Consider the following 21,420-nt stretch of genomic DNA (forward strand, 5'->3'; position numbering starts at 1 on the left):
ACTGCTCAGTTGTTTCCTTGCTGTGTTTCCTAAACTGCACGATGATTCTGTTGACTGTCGAAAGCGGGATTCCCAAATTCTGCGAAATTTGCCGCTGACTTATTCCACCTTCTGCTTGACCAACTATCCTTCCTGTAACAAAATCTGACAATTCGAGAGAACCTTGAGTTCTAGGCATGTTGTAGCACAAGATAATTAGTGTGCGGATCATTTTCATTTATATAGTGCTCTGTGAACACAAATTAGTTAGCATAAATCAGTTAAATGACGAAAAATTAGGTGTCTATTTACTTTGACCACTCAGTGTGCATATTGCATAAGCAGCAAGAGGAGAGACAAAATTAAATTTATTATTTAAGCAAAAGCGGCACGTGACACACGAATTATATGGATACATATATGGATGTTATAAGAATTAGTAAAGTATAATCTAAAAAAGTTGATATGTATTTATTACTGAAGTTGAATATCTAATATTATTAGAATCGGTTTAATTATTCTTCACAATGAGAATGAGATTGGGTTTTACTTTGTAATATGACTACTTCTGACGATTATGTATTATAATCTCCTTACGTGTTATATTACTGAGGCTTAATGGTTATATGGATTTCTAAATGACTTGCTCCCATCGCGTTTATAGTTAACTTAATTAATGTTCTTGCTTATAAGTTTCAAGTAATGTTGAATATTTTAATTAATTTTCACACTGATGAAGAGTATATTTCAGTGTTAGCTTAGTGTACAGATTTCTATAAATCTTCTGATCTAGACGAACCTCGTAAGACGTTATTGGGATGACGGACAAAAATAATGTCAACAAGGAGGGTGCTCCTAGCTGTTGATTTGATGCATTTTGAATCTTTAATGGTTTTGATTTTCTTATGTTTTAGATAATGACATTGACTTCATTAATTCATAAATTACATTTCTGGCTTTGATCCATATAGTCATTGTAATCTCGATCACAAGCTCTTAGTTAAATAGTCAAACATTTCTTGAAATTTTCACTTACGTTTTAAAGTTTTCCTGGACGAAAACAACGGATTTGAAGACTTTCTCCATGAGTAAAATATATATGTATTATGTTATATATTTAATTGATAGATAATATTTACTTGTTTTAAGTGGAAAAAGAAGAAAGTCCGACAGGCACCAGTCATTTTTGCTTGTTATTCGATAAATGAAAGCTGATATATGAAGATTAGACCTTACTCTATCTCATTTAATTGGGAAATTTCACATGGCAAGTATGATATTAATCTATTGATCTACGTCCACATTTTTTGATATTTTAAGAAGCACCAGAAACTGGCATATAAAAATCCGTATTTTTGGGTGAGGAAATGAGTTGGCAACGTTCATTTAGATCTTTTAGTTTGTTTGGTAGAGTTTCCTGTTATATGAGAACAAATAACAAACTACTTTTTTCATTAGACAGATTATTGTACAAACCAACAGATAGTTTTACCATAAAAAATGTTACTTAAACGTAAGTCTAATTAATTTTGAAAGAATTAGAAACGCGACAAGCAATGCAATTCTAAAAATAAAAATAAAAGGCAGCTTCCTAAGAAAATAATAACCAATTTTTAAACATCATAAATGTAAAATTTATTACCAATACAATTTCAATAAAATATATACCTAAATAGAGACTTAAAACTTTAACTAATCTCCCAGTAGAATGGATTCAGCACACATATACATATGCATGCCTTTTTTCCCCCAAATCTATTATTCAAGAGTCCAAGAAACCCCTATTTGATTTAGAGCAAACGGCAATATGACCCTGCGCGAGATTTTAATGCTAAGAATCATACACTGAAACGACAAACTGAATCTTTGATTAGTCAATAAAGCACGTAATTTCACAGTAGATCGTGAAAGTTTACGTGTGAGGGCGCGAACATCGGCTTGATTGTCAGTAGAGTGAGAGATTGTTATTATAATCCTACGTTCAAGGAGAGCTAGCGATTTTTCAACATGGAGTAGGTCCTACGTTCAAGGAGAGCTAGCGATTTTTCAACATGGAGTAGGTGAATGTGATATGGTCTTATCCCCCCAGCAATTAGTAAAGCTGAAAAACAAAAGTGAGGGAGATACTTCTGATTCTTGAAAAGAAGCCAATATTAAGCACTCAACAAAGTGCTACTGAACTTTTACTCATAATTTAGATATTTAAACACACAATGTATAGAAACTAAGAAAAATAATTGTGCATAATCTATTAGTGCCATTAATTATAATAACAATGTTTCTAATAAGCTCTCTATTCTCGAGTTTATTTTAAGGATAAAAGTGCTCTTCTAAGAATCAGAGATTGCTAGGATAATGAAACAAAATTATCAACAATACGAATAATCTACAAAACTGCCTAAAATAGTACGAATGTTAATTATGTTAAAATAATTAGAACATACAGATTTCAATATTTAGTGATACTAAATATATATAACATACTTTCAATGAATATAATAATGGTATGATCAGTTGTCACAACTAATATTGAAACCACCAATATCTAAAATTATTATGCATTTAACATAGAGGTTGAGTACGTTATATTAAAACGATTTTGGAGACACTATTACATTGCACGCTGCTACGTTCAGTCGTACTTTATCTGATGACCATGCACCTCTGACAATAGCCTTGCAGCACAGTTTCAATTGCCAAGGAACTCAGGTCATAATGTTGTCATGTTAAAAATACTGCTTCTCTAAACATGGTTTCTATAAGTAATCTAATATACAAGGATGAGAGTTCTCCATTGCCAGTTTCAACAGTCTGATCACATAGACATCCATAGATGACTAGACTGTCATGTCTTTGCATGAAATAGCATGAATACCCATTTTATTCTCCAGCTGGTTGACATATGCAACAGTTGAACAGATATGTCATGGAAGCAACTTGTGTACATTCTACCTTCGTTGCTTTTCCAGGTGGAAATCCTTCTTGATTATGTTGTGTATTGTTGCCTGGGACACGTGGATGGCTTTTTGCCACTGATCTGTGTGTTCTCTTACCACACATTGCTTACCATGGCTGGGGTACAACTTGTTGCAAGCCTCTTTCTGATTAGTCCTGCATCCCCACATTGATCCATGTTCCTTTATTTTCAATGCCATTACATACAAGGGATATCCCCATCTTGGAAAATATAAACTTCCGATCTGAACGCTTTTGTAGGATTTAAGTGTATGAGTATTTTGTAGAAAAACTAATACAAATTCCTTTTCAAAAGCAATAAATTTTTGGTGGCATCACATTACTTACAAAGCGCTAAACAATGTCAAAATGTAGTTCTTATACATTAAATTTCAATGCGATTTTATATTGGATGTAGTTGTCACGTGACTTGCTACTTGCATATTCAACTTGTTTTAATATAACCTTCTTACATTAAGTGTACACTCTCACATATTTTTCTGATAACTTTTAAACAGGAATGATCAATATATATATAAAATCAGAAATGTATTGCAACAAATGAAGATTTAAGTTGTTATTAAAACATTTATATATGATATAGAAAGACGCACGTATATATACAATACAAGTGCTCAGACCATAAAGTCAAGGTAAAATTTACCTTAGAGAGAGAATTAAGCCCCATACTTTGATATGGATACATAATCTATTAGATTTATCTTTTATTCGCAAGTCTTGATTTTACAATAGTAAAAAAAGGAAACAAAGAGCAGATATGAGTGTGTGGTTTCAGGTACACTGATTTCCAACAGGAAAATATCAAACCTAGATTTAAAGATAATGTAATTGACATAAAGGGGCTCTGATAACTGTTTGACATCGCCATGGTCTAGAGTGCGCGAGGGGATGAATGTAGGCAGGGGTGAGTTTATGATGCCACACGCAGATCAGGTCTCTCTGCAGTCCCAAGATGCTTCTCGGTTTCTTCTCTTGCACTTTGTTACCCATTCCTTTTCAGCAGTTTTTGATAGTGTTGAGATCTGGGCTGTTGTCTGACCAGTGTAGTGTCTTGATCATCTCCCTTCGAATATAGTCCTATACTTGAAGAAAAGAAATAAAACCTAATATGTCTTTTCAATACACGTAGAGTGAAATTTTCTCTTTATTTCACGTCTACTACATAGAGTGCATAAATATTAACAACCGTTTTATCCCTGTGGTACATAGCAGAGTCATCCTGAAATGTGCATTAGTCAACTCCACTGAAGTGATCCTGAATAATTGGCTTTAACTGGTATTCGAGGATCTCGATTTACTTGTCAGCATTGATAGTGCCTTTCACAAAATGCAGACATCCCACAACATGGCCAGAGGTGCAACCCCTATCAGTTAACCCTGTGGATGCTTCACAGTTGCATTCAAATATGCTAGATGAAATTCTTCTCTACATTGATGCCATCAACCCCATATCAGCTAACCCTGTGGATGCTTCACGGTTTCATTCAAATATGCTAGATGAAACTATTCTCTATATCGATGCTATACAAAGTGTCTCCCATCAGACCCATGCAGGTTGAACTTTGATTGAACTGAGAAGGCAACTTTGCTGTACATTGCTTCAGTCCAGTTGGCATACTCTTTGGCCTAGTTGATATTCATCGTCCTTATCTTGTTGGTAAGGAAGGGGTTTCTTTCTTGGCTTTCTTACTGGGAGACTAGCTGAACACAGGTAAGACTGGACGGTGTATGTGGTGACAGTGACCCTAAAGTTTCCTGCTATGCTTTTTTAAGATCTGTGGACGACAGTCGACGATTCTGCAGGCTCAAGCATTTCAGAACACGGTTTTCAGCCGTTGTGGAAGCTTTCTTCCTACCCTTTCCCTTCTGCTGCTCCACACAGCCAGTCTCTATATCTCTTCACACAGCAGCTTACTTTAGGCTAATTATGTTAAATTCTTCTTGTAAGCTGTCTTGTTGAAAGTTCCTGTTTGCTAAAAAAACAAACAATTATTGCTTATTTCTGTGGAGTTAAATCGCATATAGGCATATAGGCTTCTAAACTGACTCTTAGTAAGAACCTCTATTCATTGCTAAAAAAACGGCTGATGCAATACCCAGACATCAAATGTGTTTTACAGATGATGTAATACTATCTAAGTATTACATCATATGTGAAACACATTTGCATTTACATGCATTAGGGCCTCAAAATAGACAATGGTTCTCAAGAAAAGTGTGAAAAAAGTGGGTGATGCAATAAATATTTCCACCACTGTATATATATTGTTGCGTCAGCGAGTCACATGACTACTGTGGCGCCTTCTAGTTTCTAGAACTATCTTGTTCTTTCATGAATGCTCTAGTATTTACTAGATAGGGTAGTCTGGTATATATAAGAGGGGGAAAACGTGACGTGGGATTAACGTAATGTGTGTATAGACAGTGAGTAATTGAACTGCAGTCAGAGAGCACGAGAGACGTTACAGCGTTTGTTTAGCGCGATTGTTGAAGTTGAGTGTATCGGTAAAGTTGTATTCGGAAAGAATAAACCAGTTTTATTAAGTAAAGAACTTGTGTCGCTAAAGTTTCGTCGGAACGAAGTTACGGAAAGTTAATTAACAAACGGAGACGTAAGAATATATATATATTGCCATATACATATACCACCATTATATATCGACAAGTGCTCTAGTAGTTTATAAATATTATGCCTGGCTGCTAAATGAATCACTTAGCTACATTCAGTAATGATGGTAGTGTCAGCTAGGGGCCACAAACTATTCATCTATATTTTAAGCTTCAAGAAATAAATAAACATTGACAACACTTGGATAAAGTAAGAATTTTCAACTAAAAATCTATTCCAGGATTAAGATGTGTGCTATATTACTTTACTTCAATAAACACTCAGAGGAAACACAATTATCTTCTAGTTAGTACAAGTGGCATACTTCCCAGGTAACTAGATGGAAAATCTAGCAAGTGGGAATGATTCTCTTGAAATGTTGGAGAACATTTTGCATCGGAAAATCAATTCAGTGGCACAAAAAGCAAAGATCACAAAGGCCTTATAATCACTGATTTTTCAATCACATAATCGTCTTAGCTTAAAAAGTAACTCAAATGCTAAACACAAAATTGTAGACCTCGCAATGCAGTGAAACGGCATGTGTAAAAATTACAATTTTATTTTAACTTTTAAAATTATTACATTTTAACTTTGACTTTTCGTAGATAGTTTGATGTCACCGAAAATTAATCGATTTTGGGAAGGATATATGCAACATGCCTTTCCGAAACAAAATATTCGTACACTCAGATTACAAATAAATATTCGTATGGAGGATCTAGAATTTCCAAAACGGGAATATTCTTTTAAAAAAAACGAACACCAGAACCATCTAGAAAGATATCTGTAACAAGTGGTACCTCAGCCATGGTAAAAAAAAGTGCTACGTCTTATAATAGGTGCGAATCTACGAACACAAAAGTAAGTGGAAAAAACTGTCCATGTGCCTCAGGCAATGGTATGCAACATAATTAAGAATAATTTTGTCTGGAAAAGTGAAATATGTCACATGCATCCAAATTATTTCCACCACGTATTTCAACGATAGCATGACTCAAGCAGCTGAATAGTAAAATATGTATTCATGTTATTCCACAAGAAGACATACCGTTGAAGTCATTAGATGCAGCACCTATGAAATTCTGTGTGAGCGAACGATATAAATTGGCACTGAGAAATTGTCGTCATCGTGTACACTAGATTGATTATGGAAAGCATGGAGGGATTAGTGGTGTGCTTTTGACATGATAACCTAACGACAAAGCCTATTGTAATGAAAAGTATGATACAGGGCTATTTTCAAGACTCACAACCATCAAATAGAGCTGGATTGGACGTAAGTCTAATACAACCTGATAGCTCCAAAACCAAGAGTTGCAAAGCCCTTTAAGATGAGCTTTTAAGTCTCTAGCTATCATCTCCTGCTCTACAAACTGTTGATGTAGTAGAAATTATATCTGCTGACCACGTACTGGCCATTAAATGTAATGCAACACGGTTTTTTATATTTCACATTATCACTCAAGGGCTTCAAAAAGCAAGAGTCATGACACCCTTTAAGTTATTGATTTTCCAATGAAACGACTGTACTAGCTGTCAACAATCGAGTGATAATTCTGAAATGTAGTATATATATATATGTATCTCAATACCACCTAATAGCTCAGAAAGTAAGGATCACTGATTTTTCGACAAAAACAACCATCCTAACTGGATAATCAAGTGAAAATATCACAATGTAGTGTATATGTTTCAGTGTGTATCACTTGATAGCTTAGATGGTGAGGAACACCATCTACTCTCGGTCTATGGTTATGCAGATCTGAGACTGCCCTAGCTGGTACTGACCAATCAGTCCTACCATTATTGATTTGGGGTTGAACTTGGAGTCTTATCGAACAGCTTTTTATGTATAGAAGTTTATTCCTTCTATAGCTAGTAATTTCTCATCAAGCCTTCAGCTCCTTCTCCCTTGTCAGGCGTCTCAACACAAGTCTAGAAGGCTTCCTCACCCTCGTATTATTCATTGGCCTCATCTTTAGACTATTTTTCAAGCCAGTGCATCAAAGGCTCATCTGTTATGTATGGAAACAGCTTATATAAGTGCTCCACATGCTTTCAGGCACTTTGCATTGGTAGGTAATTCATACATTAGTGGATCATTATGTCAGAATATCAGGTGTAGACTCAAGGCCGGATTAAAATTGTGGGGGCCCGGGACAAATATTTTATGGAGGGCCCTCACCAAAGGCAGAGCTTGAAATATTAGGATTGGCCTATATGCATATAAAACAGAATATAGTTTTAAAACGTTCATGCAGAAATCTTATGGTCGTCAAAGGGTTAATAATAGAATACGGGGGTAACAATTTACCATTGAAGGATAATGATGCATATATGTCCCATTGTAAAGAATCTTTGATAATGTGAATATTGAAAAATTAAAGCTCATATGACATAATATTGTATTATAAGTGTATTATTGTAAATATAAATAAACTATTCACTTGTATTTTTTATCAAAAATCCATTACAAAAATATATTTATACTTACAAAAATAGTTGCAATATTTGGACTAAATATTTATACACAGTTGTTATAACTTATATACTATCATGAACCATGTGTACAGTGCGATTTGTGTAGATATGCGAGCAAGCAATACGATAATTTATAATCGAGTAGCCTTCCCTAGTTGTTATCAGAAGAGCTTATGTGTGCCAATCGTCATGGAGATCAGCCATTCCACGTATTCCTGTGGACATTGTGGGACACCTTCTGGTGGGAGAGAACATCAACAGGGAGGAGTATTTTCCACCCCAACATGATCATATATGGTGGACATACTGTAAATTCCTGTTTCATTGCTGTGTATACCATTATCACGTATAACAACTGTCCATCCCAGTTTATTCTGTCAGGATTAACAAATTTTGCAAGCATTACCTTGGTAGTATGTTTTATACATTATGCCAAACCATTAGGCTGGGAGTGATAAGGTGAAGATGCATATTCGCCATACCTAACACGTTTCATATCTCAGTAAACTGTTGAATCCTGAAATCAACTCCTTGATCTATCTGGATTTCTTCCAGTGTTTCCAATTGGGTTATTCAGCTTTCTGCCAATACATCAGTGGCAGGTGTTCTAATGTATCGACTAATGTATACGCCTCAGCCAACTTTGTGAAATAGGCGAGAAAAAGGAGTATGTATCAATAACATCTTGCAGTCTGTTGGAGTAGACAAGTGATGTAAAATGCTGTTCTCTGCAGTGGAGACCTCAACAATTTTCTGATTGAGTGAACAATAACTCAACTAATTCTTTCTCTGGGAATAAACACTACACACTATTTACACCATAGCTAATCAGAATAACTGCTGTCAAATGTTAGCAAAAGAGTGTGGAGAATTTATTTCCATTGAGGTTAAGAATCACAAGCACTACAGTTGCAGAACTGCATCTCAATGCCTTATTGCAATGGTATAGTACACCTTCTTGCACTTTTAACTGATCACACAAGTGCTGCAATTTACATATGTCCATGCTATGTTTCTCTATTATTGCAGGTTGGACTTATCTTATTATATGGCAAGAATCACACATGCAAGGCTGGTGTCTTTGAGTTGCATGGAGCTCATGGAGTGTTAATTTTGGTATCAAGTCACCGGAGGAATCTCCTATTTAATGTATTGTTTTTGCTATGGTGTCCTAATGATGCCAAGAATTATGACATTCCATAAACACACAGTCTCTCACCATGTGGCAAGACAGTCCATCCATATGCCCATGTTGTGGGCCTGGGAATGAACTATGACAAAGTTATATTCTTGCAATGTTTCTATCCAAGGTGTTATATTCACTTCTAGGTTTTTAAAATTCATAAACCACTTCATTGAAACATGGTACAGCCAGACAGTAAACTTCAGCAAGCTGTTCTTTCTTCATTGTACAATATCAGCATTTTAGAGCTGTGAGAACATTACTAACACATGCAATCACATTCTACTCCATTTTCTAACACTGCTCTGATTCCTTTGTCACTGGCATCCATGTCTCACAGGAATTTGCTGTCTTGTCATGGGTAGGCTAACACTGGAAAATCGACTAAAACAAGCATTAAGGATAGAATTCTTGGTCTTATTCCTCGTTCCATTCAAAGTACATCTCGACTTTCATGCGAGAAGAAAATGGTACTGATATTTTGGAAAAGTTTGCCACAACTCATTGGTAATATGACTTGAAACTGAGGAAACCATAATTTCTCACTTTGTCATAGGTTAAGGACAATCTCTCACAGCAGGTATCTTAGCAAGGTCCTTTGATACCCCATCTCTCCCTCCAATGGGATTGAGAAACTCCATTTTTGTTCACATGAATGAAATATTTTAGGTGCTTTATTTATCAACTGGAATACCATTTTCAAGTTCTCAGCAGACTCAAAAGTGTGGCCAAACACCAAAATATTGTTGATGTAGACTACACACTTCTACCACTGAGAGTCTTTCGAAAGTGATGAGCATATTACACAGACCAAACAGTATAGTGCAGAATTCATACAAACCATCTCTTGTGCTAAAAACAGTCTTCTAAAATCAACACAGAACCTAGATACACTTTGCTTCTTCCTGAAAATCGCTACTAAAAAATAGACGAGCATTCTCCAAAGCTTTTATGACTCTGCCCTAACATCAAATGTATTTCAGTACTGGTAACCTCCCTAGATCCCTTGAGTCAAAGGTCAATCCCAACTTGGGCTTCATCAGTTTTAACCCTTTTGAGATGGGTAAAAGGTGAATGGCCATGTCATCTAGTTTGTTGACTCGCATTTAAAGTTTTATTGAACTACTATTTCATGAATTTATTTCATTAAGTTTGGTATCAAACTCTAGATTAGTATTCAAATTTTAAAACTATACATTACTCAGTTACTTAATTGAAAAGTAAATATTTAAAAAATACATATACATCGATTTTTGTGTGTCACGTGGCAAGTTGAATGTTCAAATTAAATGTTTATGAAGTGAAAATACTAAGTACACAGTTTCGTACGAATTAGAAACTCAAATTACAGATATTGACAAGCTAAAATATAAAATAAGAAGATCTTACCTTTTCTATTTGCTAAGATATTGCTTATGTAATAAATCAAACACAGTGGCACCCTGCCCACCTCTTTTCATCTTTGGAAACGCTCCCTTATATACACTTACTTCTATAAAAGACATGAATAACCAATCGAAAGCTCAGAATGTCCCCCTAGTGGTTTTCTCATCCTTTCTAACGTGGCTAGCGCCATTTCTTTCTTTTGAACCAAGATTTCAATGAGATAGGTTGTGTCTTTAGTCTGCTAGAAATTTAATATTTTTTTGACAGAAATACATCTTAGTTATTTTACAAAACACAGTCAAGACAAGTTACTTTGTACAGAGCAAAGGTCAGTTTTATGTTACTTGATACAGTAACATGAGTGCACGTGAGCCGCGTCATTGCAACTTCTGTATTGTTAGCCAGGCACGGGTGAAAGGACAGTGTGATAAATATATATATAAATGTATAATGTTATGATGTTTAAGCTATTTCGTGTTATAATTTGTGTTTATTCTAGAATGAAAGAGGCATAATTTATGTTTACTTCCTAATTTTTATGGTGGTTGCGAGATCGTTCAAATATACCGAACCCGTACAGAGATTACTTACTGAAAAAAAGTATTTTTAATTTTAAAATGAAACTTACTTTGCATGATAGATAGGTAAGATGTGAAAAGAAGAAAAAAAAATGAGATAAACATTTCTTTACAAATCTTACGACTTAATAAAAAATATTTTAAAATACATTTACTTTTTATAAAGTGTGGATTTTACTCAGTATTTATCTAGCACTTATGGAAGGATTATGCAGTAACATTGGTTATAGAATTTCATGGTAAAACCACTTGAGATTTGTGTACTTTTTGTATTGAACAGATGATCGGAATGTTGGGCTTGTAATATAGTTATGTTCTTCAAACTAAGCTATAGGTTATTGGTAGGATCAAGGACAGTATAAAGACAACTGATGTCAGAGACGACGTTTCCAGGGCTGGCTACTAAGAACTCCTCAACCGGTGGAGATCGTAAGTCAAACGACGACGCAAATGATGTAGTGTGGATACTCACTAGCGCTTTTCTCATCTTTACTATGCAGTCAGGTAACTTGTGATATTCTCTTTTCTCATCTTTATTGTACAGTCAGGCACTGTGTGATATTCTGTTTTATTTTTTTCTCATCTTTACTATGCAGTCAGGTACTTTGTGATACTCTGATTTATTATTTTTTCATCTTTACTATCGAGTCAGGTAATGAGTGATAGTTTGTTTTATTACTTTCATTTTCATTATTATGCAGTCAGGTACTAAATGGTACTCTGCTTTATTCTTTTTTCATCTTTACTATGCAATCAGCTACTGTATGATACTCTGTTTTATTCTTTTCTCACCTTTACTGTACAGTCAGGTACTGAGTGATACTCTATTTTCTCACCTTTTCTGTACAGTGTGAGATTCTGTTTTATTCTTTTCTCATCTTTACTATACAGTCAGGTACTGTGAAATACTCTGTTTTCTCACCTTTACTGTACAGTCAGGTACTGAGTGATACTCTATTTTCTCACCTTTACTGTACAGTCAGGTACTGAGTGATACTCTATTTTCTCACCTTTTCTGTACAGCTGAGATTCTGTTTTATTCTTTTCTCATCATTACTATGCAGTGGGGTAGTATGTGATACTCTGCTGTATTATTTTCTCATCTTTACTAACCAGTCAGGTACTTTGGGATACTTTGTTTTATTATTTTCATTATTATGCAGTCAGGTACTGTGTAATACTCAGTTTTATTCTTTTCTTATCTTTACTATGCAGTGAGGTAGTGTGTGATATTCTGCTGTATTATTTTCTCATCTTTACTAACCAATCAGGTACTTAGTGATACTTTGTTTTATTATTTTCATTTTCATTATTATGCAGTCAGGTACTGAGTGATACTCTGTTTTATTCTTTCCTCATTTTAACTATGCAGTCAGGTACTGAATGATACTCTGTTTTACTCTTTTCTCATTTTTTACTGTGCAGTCAGTTACTGAATGATACTCTGCTTTACTCTTTTCTCATCTTTACTATGCAGTCACTGTATGATACTCTGTTTTATTATTTTCTCATCTTACCTATGCAGTGAGGTAGTGTGATACTCTGCTGTATTCTTTTCTCATTTTTACTATGCAGTCAATTACAGTGTGATACACTGTTTTATTGTTTTCTCATCTTTACTATGAAGTCAGGAACTGAGTGACCTCTGTTTTATTCTTTTATTACGCGGACCCAATTATCGATCTGTATATTTTCACCTAGGTTTCTGTTAAATACGTACCTTCCCACTTCCATGTACATTATTAAAAAGATTTTGATTATTTATAAATATTTTAATATTTTGTTCGTAGTAGGTGTTGTTTGTTATAAAGCAGAAAGCTACAGAAAGGGCTAGCTGTGCTCTGCCCACCACGGATATCGAAACCCCGTTTTTAGCAGTATATTTTTTTGAACTTAAAAAAACAACAACAAGAGAGATGAAAGAAGCTAAAATGGTAGTGAACCTTATGTAAAGGAACGTAATGTTTTACTTCTCACAGGAAAATGAAAAATAAAAATTTGTGTGATTTCCATATTATGTACAGGACTGAAATTTATTAAAGTTATTTAAATCAAAATGCTGTGTATTAAAATACAAATTAATTATTCTTCAACAATTTTTTGGTAGTGACTTGAAGAATACGCTACTGAGGTATGCGTCCTCTTATTCAAGTTGAACTATCAGACAACCTTAGATTACTGACAGGACAAGTAACAACCATAAGTAAACAGTGAGAAATTTGAGATACAGCAGATTACTTAAAAAATGTTAGTTTTAAACTTGAATCTTTTATTTACTAGCTTTAATTAGTTTTTATTTACTATTTTTAAAGGTTATGCTTTGTTGGAGTCTGGCATTGTTTCTAGAAAAAATGAAGTCAACATTCTTATCAAAAACGCAGCTAACGTTCTTCTAGGCGGATTTGCTTATTGGACGTTTGGTTTCTCCTTGAGTTTTGGTACTCATTCGGTACTGTGGTACGCAAGCGGTGATTTCTTTACAAAAGCGAGCGAAGATTCTATGGGGATGACTTATGCAAAGTTTGTGTTTCAAGTAAGGGTCAGTTCTATTATTAATATCAATAAAAATTATAGTGGTCTTTCTAAATCTTAAGCAGCTTGTTTAATGATTGTTTTTCCATAAATCTTTTGGAAATGCACCATTTATAAACATAACTATTTTAAAAAGTAGTAAGATTAATATTGGTTAAAATATGAAATACGAAATTATTGGGAAAATAAATACTAATCTGGAAATAGTAATATTGGAAAAAGATACCGCTAAATTATGCTTATATGTGTGTAAAAATTCATTACCAATGGCTGTACTAAATATCGATTAAGTATGAAATATATTATCATTGTAACTTCGATATGTTAGTCATAGAAAATACATTTTTTTAGAAATTATAATTGACCACAAAAGATGAAGTTTGTGAATAGATCTTAAACTCGTCCCATAACACGTAAAATCTCGTACTGTAGACGACGTGTGGTCTACAAATGCAAATATAATATCTTTAAGTTTATAACGATTGACCTTCAAACTAAAACTCATGCATACCAGTATTATATTTAAAGAAGCAGACCTGGCATGGCCTGATAGTTAGGGCGCTCGACCCGCGGGTGTGAACCCACATCACCTTTAACTGCCAGCCACCCGAATGTAAAAATGCTTGGGTAATACAAAATACGTGAGCGGCCAACCCCAAATCTATATGGAATTAAAGTCAAATGATTGTTAGTTTGTTTGAAATTAAGCACAAAGCTACTGTCAGGGTCTTAAACATGAGTAGGCTGGGATTATTCTATATATGTGTCAGTGACTTGTTGGCAATAAATTTGAACAATAAACGGACAACACACAATCCACTTGTTTTAGAATAATATATATTTAAAACAAGTCAAATTTTTGTACAAAAATGCTTTACTCTATAGGAAATCATAGCTACACAAAGGGCTATCTGTGTTCTGCCCACCACAGGTATTGAAACCACGTTTCTAGCATTATAAGTCTGCAGACATGCTGCTGTGTCGCTGGGGGCGAAAGTCAAATGAAGAAGATTATATCTAATGAAGTAACTTATATTTTTTGTTACTTATCAAATGGACTTTTAAACGTTATACGAATAAAAACGCCATCCATTAGATAGTCGTAAGTATAATTTTTGATTTACTGTTTTGTTTGTTTATCAAAAAAGAATCGATATCGTTGGTATTGCATAAATCTTTATATCAACTTATTTGATCAAAAAGAAGGTTTCATTAAGAGCCAACAAGCTTTATAAAAAATCTATATCACCTTCTTACAGGTTTCATTAACAATGAACGATGGTGAGCAACTAAGCAAAAATTTGATAGATGATTAACCTCTGTCTTAATTGTATTTTTTATAATTTATCACGGCTATACATGTTTCGTTAGTAAGGTAAGGATTTGTTGCTTGTCTATAAGTTTTTTTCTCGGTAATGAACTATTTGAATTGTATTCTACATTGTTTATTAACATATTCCATCAGTTGTCCTAAATGTTTTTATCAAACACGAACTTTGTGCGTAATAAAACCCTGAGCTACGAAATTCTTTACAAAGTACAGTCGTACAGGCTTTATAAATTTCAGCTGAAGGTATAATCAATAACGAATGTCTGATTAATGATCCATATAGAGCTGTTGCCTTTCTGCAACTTTAATAAATAGTAAACTACGTTTCCCTACTTCTTCATCAATAAGGTACTGGAGTTCTAAATGTTTCATTTATAATGAACCACTGTATTAACTTGTATCAAAAATTTACTGATTTTCTATACTTTTCCGGAATAATGAACTTCTATTATGCATGGTTATTATTAATGATCTCCTATATCACATTTTTAATCGACAATGAACTATGGTTCTACATGTTTCATGACTAATGAACCGATATATTGTATGTTTCATGAAATACAAAATGATGTTCTCATTATTTTGTTAATAATTAACAGCAGCTCTAAATATTTCAGTGTCATGAATGATGAACCTGTTCTCACATGTTTCATCTATAGTGTAATGTAGTTTTAATGCAACACTAAGCTTTGGTTATATATATATATATATATATATGTTTCATTAATATTAATCGTGTTTCTACTTATTTTGTAAAAATAGTTTTTATAAAAGTTTTATTTTAATCGGTAATAAAATACAGTATTATGCATTTCATTCATAACTAACTGTTTATGTGCTTGCATCTGCAGTGAAATGTTTTTATGCATATTTTTTTATTCATAATGAATTGTTTTTATCCCTGTTTTATTTATAATAAACTGAAGATAAAGATGACATAGTATTATCTGTAACGAACTGTGGTTCTACTTTTTCATCAATAATGAACCTGTGTATGTATTCCAATAATGTATGCTATTCGTTATTAATACAGTGAGATTCACAATGTTTCATCAAGAGTGAACTTTTGGTTTGATGTTTTCATGATGATGAAACAACTGCTACATGTGTCGTCGTTATGAACTGCAGTTTTACAAAATCATAAAATGAAATTTTCCATTAAATGAAATACTTATGAGCAAGGCAAGGAATTTGATGTTAAATGTAGACCACATGAGACAGTTACAAGGTCTAGGAGAAATCCTCTACTGGATGATATTGTCCTCTGCCAGTGACGTATAAGATCAAGCCCATGATCTCACTCTGACCAGAGCTGCTGACCAGGTTTTACCCTTGAGTTTTCATCTCAGCGCAAAGAATACAAGGGTAATTAAGAAGACGTATCGTATCACTTATAAAGAAAGTCCACCATTTGGAGCTATCTCGCCACCAGAGGAGACAACAAACACCTGGTAATGAAGTTGGTGACTCATGGAACAAACAGGAGATTCTCTGAGATGTGAGGCGAGCTTCAGGAACCATAATGGGCTATAGAGAAGTTTAGGATTGTGGTAAAACTGGAAGACTCGCTTCCTATAATGACTAGTCATTCTGCTGCTGAAAACAGGAACCAAATATTTGTCTGAATGTAGGGTTTCTTCGCATAAACAAACTCCACAGATACTTATGCATAGTGTTGGTAAGTTCATAGAGGATTGCCAAATGAAATGGTGCGATATCACTTGGGTGTTAGAGACGTCTATACCCAAGAAAGGCAGTATCTGTGACGATAAGGTTTGAAGTGGTAATTTAGAAAAAGTCGCAACAGAAAATAAAGCCACAGCAGCAACTGCAGTGGCTGCAACTCGGTCAGCCTATCTTCCTAAGAATTCCACATCACAAAAAGCTTGTGCTCCATAAAAAAAAAAGCTATCTAGCTGCATGCGCATCCCAATATTTAGACTTAGCTTCATTGGACAGTAGTGGATAAGAAGGCTTCTGAGGGCTTCCCATGAAGTTTCATTCTGCAGAAACTGCCACCAATGTCTCACCTTAGATGGTGCTTTTGAAGGAGGACTAAATCACCTGCTATAGTTGTGACTTATAGGAGATTACAGAAAAAAAAGGCATACAAAATGTGCAGTTATGTCGGGCAGTGCAGTAAATGAACGAAAGTCAAATATGAGCAATGACTGCTGCCACTCTGCCTCCACAAAACTAATGGTGTCCAGAATGGATTTGACCATTAACATATAGGGTGCAATAATCAGCCCAACTTATACAGGTAGTGCTTGGCATATGCTGATAGAGATACATTGAATTAAGTTAAAATTTCTAGTTGATATGGGATCTACTGAAACATTAATTGACCTTGAAATGTACTAGGCACGTGGGGTGAAGCCTTTCCAGCCAATCCATATATACTTCGTTCTGGCAAATGTTTATCAACTATAAGAACTTGAAAGTAAAGAAGAATGTAATAACAATTCAACCACATTATATGTAGTATACCTAGTGTTGGTAAGGCTTTTTGTTGAATACCAGGACTCATCAGGCCGGCTGAGATACTATTTACACCATCAGTTTCTTGAACAACTGTAATTTTTATCAGTTATATTGATGTTATTAAACATCAGAATTATCTTTATGGTTTTTTATTAACATAACATTATTTCTTTATTTGAACACCAAATTGTTTATTATTGATATTATTTTATCTGTTTACTTTGAAGTAACTTTATCCATCATTCAGAAGAACTGGCGAACCAAAAAAGCTAGTATATTTGATCCTGGAGCAGGTTAAGCTTCATTAGGAAAATACTGTATAAGTAATGTAACTTATGTAAGTACTTATCAAGCGAAGAAAAATGTAATAATATGTCAACCATACTATATCTGCAAAGCCAGTGCCGACGACGCCTTTTACTAAATACCAGGGCTTATCACGCCAGTTTGGATACGATAGACATAGTAATGTTCGAGACGCTGTTTAACTCATTATATACTTGAACAACAATCGTTTTGGTGTGAACTAGAAGTTGATGAATTGTAATTTGTATCACTTTTATTTAAATCATTAAAGATCAGAATTAGTTTAGTGACTTTTATTAACCTCAAATTATTTGCTATTTTAACACGAAGATGTTTATTATTGATGTCTATTATTCATAGCATGAGTCAATATGCTATTTATGTCATCAAGTGCTTGAACAACAATTGTTTTGGATTATCACCATATGTTTTAATGATGGAAATTATGCACGAAGCATATTGTTTGTTGTCTAGAAAACAGACTGCACTTGCCTAAACAGTTAACTGCCTGAATAGTGGTATTGTCCCAGTGCTGATCTTTACTTATGGACATTCAGATATTGTTTCCTCATGCAATGATCATTGTCATGGTGAAAAACTAGAAGTAGCTTAAACTACTAGCTGTTCAGCTAGAGTTACTTCTGTAACACCACATTCAAGAGCGAATGCACAGATGCCAGTATTGGTTGATGATTGTGCAAACAGTTTGGATACAACACAAGAACTCGGCGAGTTGCTGGTTGATATACAGATATTTTTATGGGACCAGATGGCCGTTTGGGTCAGACAACAATAAGTTTTAACCACAAAGATACAGGTGGTGTACATCCAATAAAACAATCACTGCGCCATTTTCCTTTGAGCACTACAAATATACAGTCTTCAGAGGGTGCTTGGTCTTCTCTGTAGATAATTTTCCGTAATATGAATGGTATGCCAAAATTATATGTTCATTGTAGATTGGTGAATTCAATGATCCGTGCTCAAGCCTTTCTGCTTCCATAGGTAAATGAATGAATGGACACATTGGAAATTACCCATTACTTCAAACACATTGGATTGGGTTATATGTTCTAGCAAATCAAGGTGGATGATTAAACCAGGCCAGAAACAACTTTTGTACTTCATATGGTCAGCACAAAAGTTACATTTTCCTATGTGTCCTGAGTAATGTGCCTGCTACTTTTAAGTGGCTGATGAGACTTATATTGAGAAGGATTCACTGGGAAAGATTCTCGGTGTATATTAATGACATTTTGGTGTTTGAGGAAACATTTAAGTTTGGTGTTAAATTCATGAGAACAGAAAGACATTCCTATAGACCATGCATCAATGGAATGGAGTATGAACTTCGAAAATCCAGAGTGATTATTATACGTTGGATCACGGCACAGCAAGAGTATGAATTTGTTGTACACCACCAGCCAATCCAACTACAAGTAAAAAATCAATAAACTGCCTCACCAACTGATGAGAGTTTGTCTATTCACTGAAAGTCATGATCCTTGACGTCATGAGGGAATGAAAACCATTGTATTAGCAGTGATGTTCAACCACAGTGTAAATGATGATTCCACAGTTAGAGTAACTCCACGAATAATGCTTCAGGAGTTTCAGAACGAGCAATCAAATGACCAATAATTATTTTGGCTGCTACTTGACATGCTACAAGTTGAAGCATGGCCATCATAGAACCAGAAAGGTATCACAAATGTGTTTAATTCCATGGCACTTGAACAAGTGTGTGAAGGTGTGCTGTACTATTGTTATAAACCACTATGATGTAGCTCTCAACTTGTGATGAAATTATAGTCTTCGAGGCTCTTAGGCAAGATATATTTCAGACTTTGCATAATGCAAACGCTAGAGGCCAGCAGGATGTTACTTCCACTTGTGATGATATGCAAAAGTAATTTTCCTGGCTGCATTCACATAGAGATCTTATATAATGCTGCAAACACTATACTATGTGTGCTATCCTGAAGAAAACTAGCCAAAACAGGGTAGATATTTATTGATTCTCTATTGTAGATAGAGTAGTGCTGGATATAGCTAGTCCCTTCCCATAGACCAAACAAATTAATTAGAATATACTAGTAATTGCTGAATACTTCACCAATTCAGTTCGTAGATGGTGGTATGGTAACAGATCAAATGGCAATGAGAGATAACTTGTAGGGGCAGCACCTTAGGATGAATTGTTTTTTGCCTGAGGCACGAAGCAGCATGTTAGATACTATAAGGAAACGTGATAATATGTGAGTCTGAACACAGATTTTTATGGTTATATGTATATGTGGGGGTTGCACGCTTATATGGACATTGCAAATTATTCATGCATATTGTATTTCATACATGAATTCAATGCATAGAGGACATGTCTGTAAGGCAACAAATGGATAACTAATAAAGAATTTAATACAAAAGTTAACAAATGATATAAGAACTTAAACTGTAGTTTCTGACGTGTTCTACATCACAGAAAGATATGGTTCACTGATATTTTCTTGAGGCTTATAAGAGAATATTTCAGTTTTGAGAAAACAAAATATTGATGATATTTTTGGGTTTTATTTGGTAACTAGCAGTATGTGCTAGTTTTATTGGTGTAAAACATAATGTTACCCAACGTTTTTAATACATAATTGAAGAATATTTTCGAGTAGATGGAACTAAGATATTCAAATGCAGGTGAAATTATCTATAAAGTGAAATTTACTGACAGTGGCTTATGTGTCATGGCAAAAATACATTTGATGTACCCAAAGTTTTATTAGATTTTGGTTTGCTAAGTTCAGTTATGCACATAATTTCATTATCATACAGTTTTACTAAATATTTGCCATTTGTATTCTGGTACATATTACAGGATAAACATAGAGCTACACTGTGACTGTTGAAATATTACGTAATAAACAGTTGCTTCCCTGCCATATAGAAAAAGAGATTTTTTATGTTATTTGATATTCATGGTCAGGGGCTAGAAGACGGCACTTGCTTGGTGCCTGACTTAGTTTAGGTTATTTTAACTCGCAGCATTATAGTCTTTTCTTCCCATTTAAATGGAGCACGGGCATATGCTGGACTAATATGTGTCCTATGTGAAGCATGCTAAACCAGTACATACATAGGTGCTTCGGAGACATTTTCTACAGGTGATATATGTGTGCCTATAGAAATTACACTTAATATAACCAATGCAATATTTTCGCAATTATAATCAGGTCATTACAATTTTCAAGTCTACTCTTCTAGCTGAACTTGTGACCAATTATAAACCAATTAAAGTTTGGGAGATAAATCACTTTAAAAATATGGTTGTATTTCATTTTCTTGGCGACGTTTTGAACAAATGTTCTTTTTCAAGCTAGAAACATTACAAACCGATGGACACATATGGTTAATTTCATTTTCACTCCAATCATCTCAAGAGAAACGTTCCTAAATCACAACTTACCAGATTACGTAGGTTCTGAAGTAACGTCTAACATTTATAAAAGTGTTACGCCTCCAGTCGTTAGTTAATTTTTCCTTAAATTCTTTCCGACTAAACTTTAGCGACACAAGTCCTTTC

The 21,420-nt window shown here is 34.4% G+C and overlaps 1 protein-coding gene across 1 annotated transcript in view; it reads left to right on the top strand.

Annotated features, from left to right (window-relative positions):
- Positions 1 to 11,443: 11,443 nt before the first annotated feature.
- The window catches only part of LOC106466001 (putative ammonium transporter 3), a gene marked incomplete at its 3' end in the record, with an annotated part of 35,853 nt that continues 25,876 nt past the window's right edge, over positions 11,444 to 21,420 (top strand). The window contains exons 1-2 of the mRNA XM_013926251.2: positions 11,444 to 11,698; positions 13,507 to 13,727. Coding sequence (XP_013781705.1) covers positions 11,566 to 11,698; positions 13,507 to 13,727 — 354 coding nt within the window. The remainder of the gene's footprint in view (positions 11,699 to 13,506; positions 13,728 to 21,420) is intronic.

This window comes from Limulus polyphemus, unplaced genomic scaffold (assembly GCF_000517525.1).
Source record: "Limulus polyphemus unplaced genomic scaffold, Limulus_polyphemus-2.1.2 Scaffold2118, whole genome shotgun sequence".
In the NCBI taxonomy this organism is placed as follows: domain Eukaryota; kingdom Metazoa; phylum Arthropoda; class Merostomata; order Xiphosura; family Limulidae; genus Limulus; species Limulus polyphemus.